The sequence below is a fragment of the Rousettus aegyptiacus genome, unplaced genomic scaffold (assembly GCF_014176215.1).
Source record: "Rousettus aegyptiacus isolate mRouAeg1 unplaced genomic scaffold, mRouAeg1.p scaffold_m13_p_1, whole genome shotgun sequence".
NCBI classification, from domain to species: Eukaryota; Metazoa; Chordata; class Mammalia; order Chiroptera; family Pteropodidae; genus Rousettus; species Rousettus aegyptiacus.
The window spans coordinates 100,018,642-100,031,265 of record NW_023416284.1 but is presented as its reverse complement, the minus strand read 5'-3'; the positions used below and the strand labels follow the sequence as shown (position 1 = coordinate 100,031,265).

The 12,624-nt window shown below is 51.2% G+C and overlaps 3 protein-coding genes across 9 annotated transcripts in view; 1 reads left to right on the top strand and 2 right to left on the bottom strand.

The window, feature by feature from the left end:
• The window catches only part of LOC107501954 (MAD2L1 binding protein), a 3,351-nt gene extending 2,327 nt beyond the window's left edge, over positions 1-1,024 (bottom strand). The window contains exons 1-2 of the mRNA XM_016128601.2: positions 896-1,024; positions 92-354 (exon numbers count right to left, since the gene is read on the bottom strand). Of these exons, the coding sequence (XP_015984087.1) occupies positions 92-354; positions 896-941 (309 nt within the window). The 5' untranslated portion in view covers positions 942-1,024. The remainder of the gene's footprint in view (positions 1-91; positions 355-895) is intronic.
• Positions 1-4,423, bottom strand: part of RSPH9 (radial spoke head component 9) — a 21,292-nt gene extending 16,869 nt beyond the window's left edge. The window contains exon 1 of the mRNA XM_016128600.2: positions 4,224-4,423. The gene's annotated coding sequence lies outside the window, so the exon portion shown is untranslated. The remainder of the gene's footprint in view (positions 1-4,223) is intronic.
• Positions 3,038-12,624, top strand: GTPBP2 (GTP binding protein 2). 7 transcript variants are annotated; one of them, XM_016128598.2, is made up of 12 exons: positions 3,038-3,404; positions 6,766-6,792; positions 7,086-7,270; positions 7,640-7,748; positions 7,951-8,148; positions 8,463-8,637; positions 8,780-8,999; positions 9,418-9,553; positions 9,693-9,751; positions 10,365-10,536; positions 10,967-11,131; positions 11,359-12,615. In XM_016128598.2, exons 1-12 carry the CDS (start codon positions 3,363-3,365, stop codon positions 11,533-11,535), a joined length of 1,665 nt encoding a protein of 554 aa, XP_015984084.1. In that variant the 5' UTR covers positions 3,038-3,362; the 3' UTR covers positions 11,536-12,615. The 7 variants fall into 7 exon arrangements, with proteins under 7 accessions (XP_015984084.1, XP_015984082.1, XP_036074321.1 ...); XM_016128596.2 differs by lacking the exon at positions 3,038-3,404 and adding an exon at positions 4,650-4,939 and having other exon boundaries at positions 11,359-12,624; XM_036218427.1 differs by lacking the exon at positions 3,038-3,404 and adding an exon at positions 4,693-4,939 and having other exon boundaries at positions 10,945-11,131; positions 11,359-11,492.

Here is a 12,624-nt window from a genome sequence, read left to right as displayed (position 1 = left end):
CCCTGAAGATTCCTAGACTCCCTTTTTACCTGCCTACTATCTAACAGACACAAAGCCTTCCCACCAATTTTCTCCCAAATCCGGTGCCTACCTGGGAAGGTTTTCGGAAGAAGTGCTTAAGATGTTCATAGGGCAGAGGGAGTTGCTGGCGTTGGTACATAATATGCTTTAGAAGTTCACAAGTAAACCGACAACAGTCTTCCTGGCTCACAGGCCCGGGAAATACTACTGGCACCAAGCAGTCTCGGGGGCAAAAAGTCTCCGAAGGGTTAGGATGTTCTTGGGCAGAGGTAGTCTCAAGCAGTTCTATCTGGGGGGCGTGGGTTTCCTCCGACTCTTCATACCACTCCAAATCTGGTAGGCGCACAGAGGGACAAGAAAGAAAAATGAAAAAACTCAAAGACCAAAGCCAGTCTTCCCATTCCCTTATGGCCACATCTACCATCACTGCGGAGCGGACAATCCGACACATACACATTCCCTCCGCAAACTCCCCTGTTTGCGGAGGCGGAGAGATTTCTGATCCCAGTCTCCCAAGTGATTTAAGTATCGGCAGGAAGATGAGAAGGCGGGCGGAGAGGGGGAGGGGGGAGGTTCAGAGGTAGGGTCTGGGGCTCCACTCAGAAAGTGGATGCCCTGATCTAAGTTGAAAGAAAGTGTATTCAAGCGAGGTCAAGAATACTGTTTTGATGAGGCCAGAGTCAGGGTTAACCAATGAGATCCAGGGCCGTGGGAGCGATGGAGTCACTGTGGTCGAGCCGGAACCGGGAGAGACGCCAGGTAATGCGGACAAGGAAGACGGGCCAGAGAAAGGCCCAGGGGTTAAATGACGGGAAGAAGCGGGGGCAAAGAACCAGGTCCCGAAAGCTCCCGAGCTCGGGATCCCACGCCTCACCAGGAACTGCGGAAGGAGACAGCACTTCCAGCTCCGGAGCCGCCATCACGACCTCCTTCCTCTTCTCTGTGCGGTTTGAATAGGCGCCCCGCGCTGTATCATGGGAAGTCCAAGTTGCCACTTCCGGCTCAGCAAGGCCGGAATAGGGTGCGGCGTCCTGGCACTGTGCTGCAGGCTGGGCTGAGGTGGGTTGAAACTTGCGCTCCCTCCTTAACACCCTCTCATAGGTACGCGGAACCCACAGGGAACCCACGTATTCGCAGCCACTGAGCGCTGCCTTCCAAAGGACACTATCCCTCAGGCATCTATTCTCTTCGGCGTTCACTCTTCATTGTGCATCTACTTCGAGCCAGGCTCTGTCCTAGGTGCTGGAGACTCTGAGGCAAACAAGCAAGAAACGGGCGCTGTCCTCAAGGGGTTCTCTGCCTATAGATACAATGTGATGAATTATATCGTGGGAAGTATGTGGGCTGTGGACGTGAACAACAGGGGCGCCTAACCTAGACGGGGTGGGAGCGAGGGGTGATCCGGAGGAAATGTGCCCAAGAAACTGTCCTGTAGGATGAGTAAATGTAAAGAAGAGGGCTTAGTGGTCCTGGAGACCCTGAAAGACAAGAGCACTTTCTATTCGAGGAATAGAGTTATGACTGGGGTGGACAAACAGGAGCCAGATCTTGGCAAGGCTTTATAAGCCATGTTAAAGACTTTAGACTTGATCCTGTAGGGGTTGGTGAAATATTAAAAGGTTTAAGTAGGGGAGTAGCATGATTAAATTTACATTTTATAAATTTAATCTCTACACTGACTGCAGTGTAGAAATGAGATTACAGGGATGATAAGAGAGAAGGTATGGACACCAGTTAGAACCAGCAACTGTAATTACCCAAGTGCATGGTGAGAAGCCTGAACTAGAGTAATCACAGAGGGTAGACAGAACTGGGTGAATCCCAGATATTTAGGAGGTCCAATGAGCATTACTTGGTGGTTGATCCCAAGAAGAAGAGGAGGGATAGAGAGAAGATGGCAAGAAGACAAGCAGGTTTTTCACTTCAGCAACTCTATGACCAGTCATGCCATTCAATGAATGAAGGATCACTAGAGGAGGGCCAGGTTTATTGGGTGTGGATAAGGAGAAAATATGAGTTCAGTTTTTGATAGATTGAGTTTGCCACTCCACTGGACAGTGAAGAGATATTTAGGAACAGAGATATATATTTGAGAGTCATCAGTATGGGAGTGGATAAGATCACCCCAGCAGGGTGTGTAGAATAAGGATGAGCTAAGATCCCAAAGACGCTAATGTCTTGATGAGCAGAGAGAAAAGAACCTAAAGAGGAAACTGAGGAGTAGCCAGAGAAGTATCAAGAAAAATAGACAAGTATCAGATCACAGAGGCCAAGAAAAGGTTGTGTTTCAGGAAGTAGAGACCAGAGATCAAAACATACTATAAAAGTATGATTAAAATACTGTGGTATTGGCTTAGGAATAAGGAATAAACAAATAATAAAACAAAAGAGTCCAGAAACAGATATATGTATATGTAAATTTTAGTATATGAGGAGGGCGACCTTTCGAAGCAAAAAACTTGAGATAGCTCCCTACCCATTTAGAAGAAAATCAAATTAATTCTGACTACACATCCTATGAAAATTCTAAATAAATTAAAGATCTTCTATAAAAGTACTATACACAAAGAATAAATGACTAATTACATACCAGGAAAAATGTGTGTGTATGTGTGTATACAGACACATACATATGTGTGTGTGTGTATCCGTCCATGACATATGTCCACAGCCATCTACCTTATAAGCAACCTCTCCAGGAAACTAAACACATAAACCACATGCCATCTCCCAGGACCCTGATCTGACAGACATCCTCGTTCAGCCTATTGTTCTGCCAGCCTTCATTCCTATGTGTGGTAAGCCGGGTTGTTCAATGGGGTATCAAAATGAGTTATCCCCTCCCATCTCTCTAAAGTTCTCCACTTAATAGACAAAGGGATTCAGATGAAGTGAAAGTATGTGTTGGGGTGGTTGAAAGATCCACGAAGGTGAGAGGACAAGTGTTATCAAGCGTGTGCAGCAGGCTCTTGTTATCAAGAGAGCCCAGAGCTGGTGGCGGTGAGAATGTTGGGGGAACGGCCTTAGCTCTCTTTTCCAATACTCATCCTTCTTAAGATCTCTCACTGAGTTCTTTGATCTCAGTCTTTAAGTAGCAGTTTTCCTGGCAGGTTTGTCTCCCTGGCTAAAGTTGGCCTCTGCAGCTAACCTTTAGCTAAATGGTTGAGAAGAGAGAAGTCACATGTTGTTTCAACCACTGAAGACCACATAATTGGCTGGGTCTGCTAGGCCCTTTTACAGATTTCAGTCCTTCTGTTCTCACTGCTTTGGGGAGTTATGCCATGTGGACAGCAATCTATGATCAGTAACCTGCCACCTTCCTGTGGTCTTGGGGGGAAACCATGGAATCTGCCAGGTCTGAACTCCTGAAAGGATCACCAGAGGTAAGCCAACTGTTGCTACTTCTAGTTTTCCAAGGAAAACTGAGGTCTGGATGTAAGGGCTGTTTTATTTCTTGGCTGTATGAACATCTCATGGTTTGTGAAGAGAGGGGAAGTAGACATACAATGAATGGTGAGTCATGAGATAGCCATGGGCTGGAAATTGAACCCTGGCGTCCTGACTCCCAACCCAGTAACACTGCCTTTCCAGTGTCTTGTACTCTGGTTTATGTAGCTAAATGTGTTTACACTTTGTTGACTGCAAGAGCCCTACAGAGCAAGAGAGATGGCTTGGCAAGAAAGTCAAAAGTCGGTGATCCTCTGGGGCCCTTGGCCAAGTTTCTATTCTTGGCCACTTGCCGCCCTCGCCGGGCTGATGTAACCCGAACCCCAGCCCCGCCCAGTAGGGGCCATGCCCCTCCTACAGCCCTGGATGTTTTAAAACCAAACTCGGTTATCCTCGATTGGTTCTGCTTCAAAACAAAAAGGAGGGGTAATACTCGTGGCGGGCATCCTTGTAGCCCTGAGGCAGCAAGGCTGGTTTATGGGTTCGGGCCTCGTGTCGGAGCCTCCGCGGTGTCTCGGGCTGCTAAAACCGGCCCCCGGAGGGTGCCAGCCTGGTAATAAGCAGTGACTACTGTGTAAATGTGGCATGATCATCGTAACAATAACAGCCATAATTAGGCTAACCGCCATCCGCCTCCGCCCTGGCATTTGCCCTGACTCACCCCTACGGCACGTCGACCCTGTCGGAGAAGAAACTGAGGCAGGGGCGGAGCCAGCAGGCTGGAGGGACTAGTCTCCCTTAATTCTGCAACTCACCGGGTCCAAAACTTGTTATCTGGGATCGCGCTAAGGGGCCAAACCGAGAAGCGCCCACAAAACTGGATTCTGTAGTAAGCACTACAGCGACTGCCCCATCCCCGGGCCGTGGAGTTCTAACCAGCCCTGTCTTCCCAAAGCCCTAGGAAAAGACCCACTTAGAGCGCGCAGATTGGGAACAAGACTACAGCTCCCTTAGGCCTTTGCGCGCAGAGACGCGCTCTTTGTCTACACCCCGAAGCCACCTGCGGCCCGGTGCGCCGCGATGCCTTCTGGGAGTTGTAGGGCAGCGACAAGCTCTTTTGAGGGAGATCCCAGACTTGAGGACTCTATATCCCGTGGTGCAACGCGGCTGTTTCTGACGCGCCTGGAGCCAGAATAGGGTGGGGGCGTAGCCTGCGCAGGGCCCCACCCCGCTCTCCTCCTCCGGCTGGCCGGACGCGGCGGTGGCAGTAGGGGCGGCGGCGGCGGCGGCGGCAGCGGCGGTGGCGGGGGGGAGGGGCCGGACGGGGGGCTGGCGGCAGCGGCGGATGGACTCGCGAGTATCGGAGCTGTTCGGCGGCTGCTGCCGGCCCGGAGGTGGCCCACCTATGGGCGGAACCCTTAAGGCTAGGGGGGCCGGCGGCAGCAGCGGCTGCGGGGGCCCGAAGGGGAAAAAGAAGAACGGAAGGAACAGAGGGAGCAAAGCCAACAACCCCCCGTACCTGCCCCCCGAGGTGAGCACCTGAGAAGTGGCAGGGTGAGAGGAAACGACTCGCTACCGTCCTGGAACTCCAGGAAGGCAGGACCTAAAGAATTGATACCCCCTTCCGGTGTCAGGACCCCCGCGGAAAGGAGAGCCCCTCCTTCCGGTCCCAGGACCCCAGGAAGGAGAGACAGACTGACCCCACCTCGGGTGTCGGGCCCCCAGGAAGGGATATTGGGGGGGAGAATCCACTCATTCTGATCTAGATAACCCCAGAAGGAAAAGTAGGGTAAGGGGATTCCATCCTCATCCCTTTAGGAAGAGCAGTGTGGAATGCTCAGGCTCCATCCCTGTGCTACATCAGAAGGGAGACTGCATCCTGGGATGAGAAGGCAGAGTTTTCTAAACTTGTTCCGCGGGGAGGAGAGGAGTACTCTAGAAAGAGCAGTATGTTCTGTACCTATTCCTGAGTGTATACACACACATACAAAGACACACATCCAGAGAACAGTCAGGCTTAGTCCTGCCTTTTACTTGTCTTGTGAGGAAGTGGGGATAGCCTCCTCATACCTACTCGCATCTACTTCCTAAGGCAGAGAATACCTACAACTTTGTCCCTCTTAGGAAAAGAAGACCCAGAGGAAGAGCCTAAACCGGTGATTATCAAACTTTAACATGTATCAGAATCACCTGGATTGCCGTCCCACCCCTAAAATTTCTGATTCAGTAGGTCAGAGGTGGGCCTGATAATCTGCATTTCTTACAAGTTCCTAGGTGATGCAGCTGGTCCTGGGACTACATTTTGGGAATCGTTGGCCTAGACCATGGTCCTTGCTATCACTTTTCTGAAGCCACACCTCATAATTATTCATCTCCAGCAAAATAATAAAAAGGAAGGTCTTGGTTGATGGGAAAAGGTCTCCCTTAAACTCCATGAAGTAGAGATTATGGGTGAAGAACTGTCAAAGCCAGGAGTCAAAGGGCTGTGAGAGGGTGGAATGATGACAGGAAGTGAAAAAGAAAAATGGCCAGGTAAGAGGAGTACAGAAATGCAGGACAGGGAGAACAAGCATATATATCCCTTGGCACCTGAAAGGGAAAGGCTCAAGCCATAGGATACTTCCTCTAGGGTCACCTGATATAGGGAAGAGGTAGAAGATATTGTGGGATGGATTCAGGATTTCATCTCAGGTGAGGCATGAGGATTAGGGGATAGGAGGTAAAAGCCACAGTGAGTCTGGTTTCTGGAGTTTGTCCCCTTAGTTATATTTTCTGAATTTCTTCTCTTCACCTCAGCCCCAACTTTGAAGCCCTGTCCCTCTCTCACCAGGGCTTCTCTCTTATCAGGCTTGTAGTGACCAGTGCTGAGTTCACTGTTTGGCCCCAGTCAAAAACTCCCAGGCTCTTACTCTTGATTACATCAGCTGAGAGGGATGGGTAGAAAGGAATTGATGTCTCCCAGATCAGTGGCAGAGAATGGCCTCAGTAGCCCAGACAAAGAGGAGATGAGGTTTCTGGGGGCAGCAGTTTGAGGCCCTAAGGAGGAAGGAGGGGTGATCGTGCATCTAGGAAGAATATGCTGCCAGTGATCAAAGAAAGGAGAGACTCCAGGTTCTGTTCTTGGCTGAGATGGGTGACTCACTGTGTTTTTAGAGGCCTTTCCTTGAGAGAGATCACACTGGGGTTGAGCAGAGGGCTTGTCTGCCAGTGACCTTTGGCAGACAAGCCCTGTCTAAGCCGGTGCCACTGAGACTTCCTGCTGTCTCAAGTTAGCTGCTGCCTGGGCCCCAGCAGGAATCAAGGAAGTAGGGGTTGGGCCTGGATGGTGTTTGGTAACTGCTCCCTGTTTCTTTTCAGGCTGAAGATGGAAACATCGAATATAAAGTGAGTCTTAGGCTGGGGAGGGGCAGGTTGTCCTTGCTGGCATGGGATAATGATTTCTCTGAGATCCTTTCAACTTCATGATCTATAGTAATTTAGGGATGTGGTTCAGAGTAAGGGCTCTCTCTGTACCTCGTTCTGTTGAGGGTGAGCTCACTGTTAGAGGAGGTTAGGGATAAGAGGGTTTAAGTGGGAAGGGAAGGTCCTGGTCCTTGCAGCAAGACAGGTGGTGAGCAAGTGGGTTTAGGAGGAGCATCTCTGATTTCACTTTCTCATGATACCTCACCTGCCCTAAGCTGAAGCTGGTGAATCCATCCCAGTACCGCTTTGAGCACCTGGTGACACAGATGAAGTGGCGGCTCCAAGAGGGCCGTGGTGAGGCTGTCTACCAGATTGGGGTGGAGGACAATGGGCTGCTGGTGGGGCTGGCTGAGGAGGAGATGCGTGCCTCCCTCAAGACCCTGCACCGGATGGCGGAGAAGTATGCTTCCCCTTCCCCCTCTTTTGTTTTCTCTAACTGGGGAGGACCTGTGTGTACCGTCACCTAGGGCCTAAGGCGCCAAGGAGGGACTTTCCTTCTGCTACTTTCTCTTGACAGAGGGCTAAATCGGGGAGGGCTAGTGTTCTAGGCTCCTCCACATTGGACCTACTAGCCTTTTTTGCTCAATGATTTAAGACACTTTTGTTTGAAGGGAGTTGCGGATGTGGGATAAATTGGAGGGTGCTTGAGGGGAAGTAAGGTGTTGGGAGCTCTGTGGGAAATGTGGGGAGGCCGTTGGTCCAGAGCCAGGACAGAAAGGGGTAGGGGAACTACAGATGAGATGTGGCAACTGTGGCCTTGCTGTGATAGGGTTGGGGCAGACATCACTGTGATCCGGGAACGAGAAGTGGATTATGATAGTGACATGCCTCGGAAGATCACTGAAGTGCTGGTACGAAAGGTCCCTGACAATCAACAGGTGAGCACACACCCTTCCCTGCCTTTCATACCCATACTCCCCAAGAGAGCCCTGTGATAGCAGACAGACTCTCTTTTGGCCTGGGATCCTGGGGGTGTACAGGTCATCATTTGGTCCCCAGGGAGTATCACTGCCCTTGACTCAACCATCAGTGGAGATAGGTGAGGGATTAGAGCCCTTACCTCTGACAATTCATCCACAGTTCCTGGACCTTCGTGTGGCCGTTCTGGGGAATGTGGACTCAGGGAAGTCGACTCTGCTTGGAGTCCTGACCCAGGGAGAGCTGGACAATGGGCGGGGCCGGGCTCGGCTCAACCTTTTCCGCCACCTGCATGAGATTCAGTCTGGCCGAACCTCCAGCATCAGCTTCGAGATCCTGGGCTTTAACAGCAAGGGAGAGGTGCATGCAATCAATGGGACCCAGTGGGGCCAGACTCTGAGGATGGGATGGTAGTGGTGAGAGACACAATCCAAGAGCAGAGTGTGGAGACCTCTTAGAGTAGAGTAGATGAAAGCCCTGAGGGCAGTAGATGGAGGCCCTGTGGGGTAAACTCTGTCCTCATTAGAAAACAAGTGGGGAATCAACTAAATTAAATCAGAAATGGGATTCAGGATTAAGAGGCAGGGTCACCCAGGGACTGTTTTAGGTCCTGACACTTCTTAAAGGGTTGGGAGGCTGGCAGGGGTCACTGAGAGCCCTGGGCTCTGGGCCAGGTGGTGAATTACAGTGACTCACGGACGGCAGAAGAGATCTGTGAGAGCAGCTCCAAGATGATCACCTTCATCGACCTGGCAGGCCACCACAAGTACCTACACACCACTATCTTTGGCCTCACCTCTTACTGCCCCGACTGTGCCCTGCTCCTCGTCAGTGCTAACACTGGGATCGGTATGAGGCATTGGGGCAGGGACGGGGCTGGAGGGGGATGCTGACTCTCCTGCCCTGGGCTTCCTCAAATCTGGGAGCCAGATGAACTCTCCTTTTGTTCCCTCTCCTCACTCCCACTCCCTGCTTTCCTTCTCTGAGGCAGCTGGCACCACAAGGGAACATCTGGGGCTGGCCCTGGCCCTGAAAGTGCCCTTCTTCGTTGTGGTCAGCAAGGTGGACCTGTGTGCCAAGACCACAGTGGAGAGGACAGTACGCCAGCTAGAGCGGGTCCTCAAGCAGCCTGGATGCCACAAGGTTCCCATGCTGGTCACCTCAGAGGATGATGCTGTCACTGCTGCCCAGCAATTTGCCCAGTCACCCAAGTAAGACTTTCTCACTCCAGAGCCCTGGTCCACAAAGAAGGCTGCCACAAAGCCCCAGGACCAAATCTGTTCTGGCTCAGTTCTGTGGTTTTGCAGGTTGAGATTGTGGGAGGGAGTCTGCTAAAAGGCTGACCTTTCCCCTAAACCCACCTGGTGCTTTGCTGATGCTGGGGACCCTGGAGACAAAGTGCTATACCAGGCAATCGCCATCTCCCTTACGCTCTGGGATGGGCTTTATGTGCCACGTTCCTTGGCTAGCTCACCGAGAGAGGGCCCAGAGCTCCTTCAAAGGTTAGCCGATAGGAGAAGGGGGCCCCTAGCTACCCCAAGAGCATCTCACCTTTCCATGTATGGGGCTCTAACCTCTGCTTCCTATTAGAACTTTCCTCATCTGTCTGTTCCATGCCTCCCTCTACAGTGTCACCCCTATCTTCACACTATCCAGCGTGTCTGGAGAGAGTCTAGACCTGCTCAAAGTCTTTCTGAATATCCTGCCACCACTCACTAACAGCAAAGAACAGGAGGAACTCATGCAGCAGCTGACAGAGTTCCAGGTAATGGAACTCGAACAGGCAGTAGGCTGGGGAATTGGGAAGGACTGATTCTGGCTGAGCCCTGAGTCTGTTTAGAGATTTTGGACCTGCCAGCACTACTTTAGGCAGGCCATTGACAGAATTTTTTTCTTGGCTTCAGGTGGATGAAATCTACACAGTACCAGAGGTGGGGACAGTTGTTGGAGGGACACTTTCCAGGTGAATTGCCTTGCTTGCTACCTACCCCAGTCAGTCCTTACATACCCATACACTCGAAGATGTCACGGCCCAAAGGAGTTGAACAGAGCCCAGCTAAAAGATGTGCTTGTTTGCAGATTAGGCTTTCACCATCAGAAGAGCAAGAAAAACTAGTCTATTGGCTTATAAGGGAAGAAACAGTATTGCTGCTTTACTGGGAATCTCTAGGCCCCTGAGGGAGAAGTGTGGGTCTTGAGCCCCAGGAAGAAAACTAGAGTGTATTCAACTGGCTTCATCTCCAAGTAGGGAAGAGAGGTCTCTTAAGACTCTTTCCAAAGCAGAGGATGAAACCCAAGGGGATATCTTTCTCTTTCAGGGATCAGGTGTTCAGTATCAACCAGCAGGTACCTGTCTGCCAGCCATCACTGCCTTTCCTGGTATTAGCCTACAGAGTATGAACTCTAAAATGGGGCACGGCAGTCATCTCCCCTACCTCCAAGTCAGAATGTAGGGTCTCTTTCCCCCTCCTGAGGGACTTAGCCTTGTAAGGGAAAGAATGCTCTGGGTGACCCTAGCAGAGAAGTAGGTAAGGGAGCCTAGGCTGACATTGTGCCATCCGCCCTCTGGGCTGCAGTGGGATTTGCCGTGAGGGCGACCAGCTGGTGGTGGGCCCCACGGACGATGGCTGCTTCTTGGAGCTGAGAGTATGCAGCATCCAGCGCAACCGCTCTGCCTGTCGTGTGCTGCGAGCTGGTCAGGCTGCTACATTGGCCCTCGGGGACTTTGATCGTGCGCTCCTTCGCAAGGTGAGGTGGGAGGGTGGGTTGGAGAGGGAATAAAGAGAAGTGCCTAGGAGACTGGCTACTTGAATAAGAAGCACCTGTCTAAGGGACTCAAAGAAAACATGGTCTCTACCCCAAGAAGTGGTTACACAGACTGTCCGTGTATGAAAAGGTTTAGAATACTCATAAGGCACAGATCACTAAATATGAATTATGGTGGTGCAATCCAAGTATCCAGAAACCCTAGAAATACAAAGCATTAGAAGCGTTAGAGGACATGGGAGATGGATAAGGAAAGATTCTCTGAGAGTTTCGAATGTTGTCCTCTGAGGTCTTGTGTTTGAAGTCCTAGAGGAAAAGGAACTTAGGAGCTATAAGGGTGTGAAAGTGGCTGGGAAGGTAGAGACTAATGTGAGGTCTGTCCTTCCTGAGTCTGGGGGCTGTGCCTCCCCAGGGCATGGTGATGGTGAGCCCCGAGATGAATCCCACCATCTGCTCAGTGTTCGAGGCAGAAATAGTCCTACTGTTCCATGCCACCACATTCCGGCGAGGCTTCCAGGTGACAGTACATGTGGGCAACGTCCGTCAAACGGCAGTGGTGGAAAAGATCCATGCCAAGGTGAGAGGGACCTAGCCATGCCTCTTTTTTCCAGGGAAAAGTCAGAATTCTCCTGCCTTTAGAAAGGTCTGGCCCAAGATTCATAGAGACCACCCTGATTCCTTTTTGCGGAAAAGGGACAAAGCTTGACTTAGGGTGGGTAGAACCCCGATAGGCCCCTGAGGGTGGAGAACCAAGGCTGGGAGGGAGGCACTGCCCAGGGCCAATGACCCTCATATCTACTACAGGATAAGCTGCGGACAGGGGAGAAGGCGGTGGTACGTTTCCGCTTCCTGAAACACCCAGAGTACCTGAAGGTGGGCGCCAAGCTGCTGTTCCGGGAGGGTGTCACCAAGGGCATCGGCCATGTCACTGATGTGCAAGCCATTGCAGCAGGAGAGGCACAGGCCAATGTGGGCTTCTAAACTCCTCCAGGAACACAGGGCTCTATTGCTCTCCCTACAATATATAAGGTGACTCTGGCCATGCTGCCCTCTGTTGGCAGCTCTGTGTGTTAATAGGCTAGGGAGAGAGGGGTGCTCTCTGCCACTTGCTCCCTGCCACCAATCTGGAGAGATGCCAAGCTTGGTATGGCCAGGGAAGGGCAGCCCTGAGGGAGAAGACAGAATTCAAGGCAGTGCTCAGCAGCTGTGTCCACCTTGTGGGCTTATCAACCCTGGAAACCCCATGGCCTGTCTACTGGAGGGAGCTGACAGCTGCCATCTTGGCCCCACTGTCAGGACTGGGCATGATTCACCGGTGTGGTCCCTGCACTTCAGGAATTGTCACAACAACTGGGGGTGGTCCTCTAAAGCACTCCTTTTTCTATACCTCTGATCAAGACCATGTAAATTGCCCGTCTCTACTGGACTGTGGACAAAAGACACCTCCTGGCCATCTGGTGGCCCAGGGTCTGAAGAAATGGCACAGGGACAGTGGCAGTGCTCCCATCCTGTGTTGAGACATGAGGCCTGCTCCTCAGCTCTTATCTCTTCTTTTCTTCACTCAAGGGCCATTTCTAGTTTCTCTCAGAGGCCCCACAGGTGCTATTTGTTGTGCTGGCCCAGGTGTGGGGCCGCCGAGCCAAGGCTTGGCATACCGAAGGTCAGCTGCATGTCAATCAGTTCTGTCTCCTCCTCTGCAGTGATCTGTTGATTTTAATGCTGAACCAAACAGTATGTTTTACTTTCCTAGACTGACCCACACCTCCCATTCCTGCCACCCTCACCCTGCTTCCTGCTCCTACATAAATTCTCTCTTGTTTTAGTAATTTGCAGTGACCATCCCTTTCCCTCTGTTGCCGGGAACCTGGAGGAAAGGGAAAGATATTGCCATATGCCCTTCTCTTTAGGGCATGGACTCCCTCCTTTCCCTTTGTTAGTGTCCTGGGCTCCCATGGACTCAGGGATTTGTTGGTTGAGGTTTCTCTGCATATATATATATATATTATAAATATATATTTAAATACACATATATATTGTACAGAATAAAAATGTTTTATTGAACACACTGTG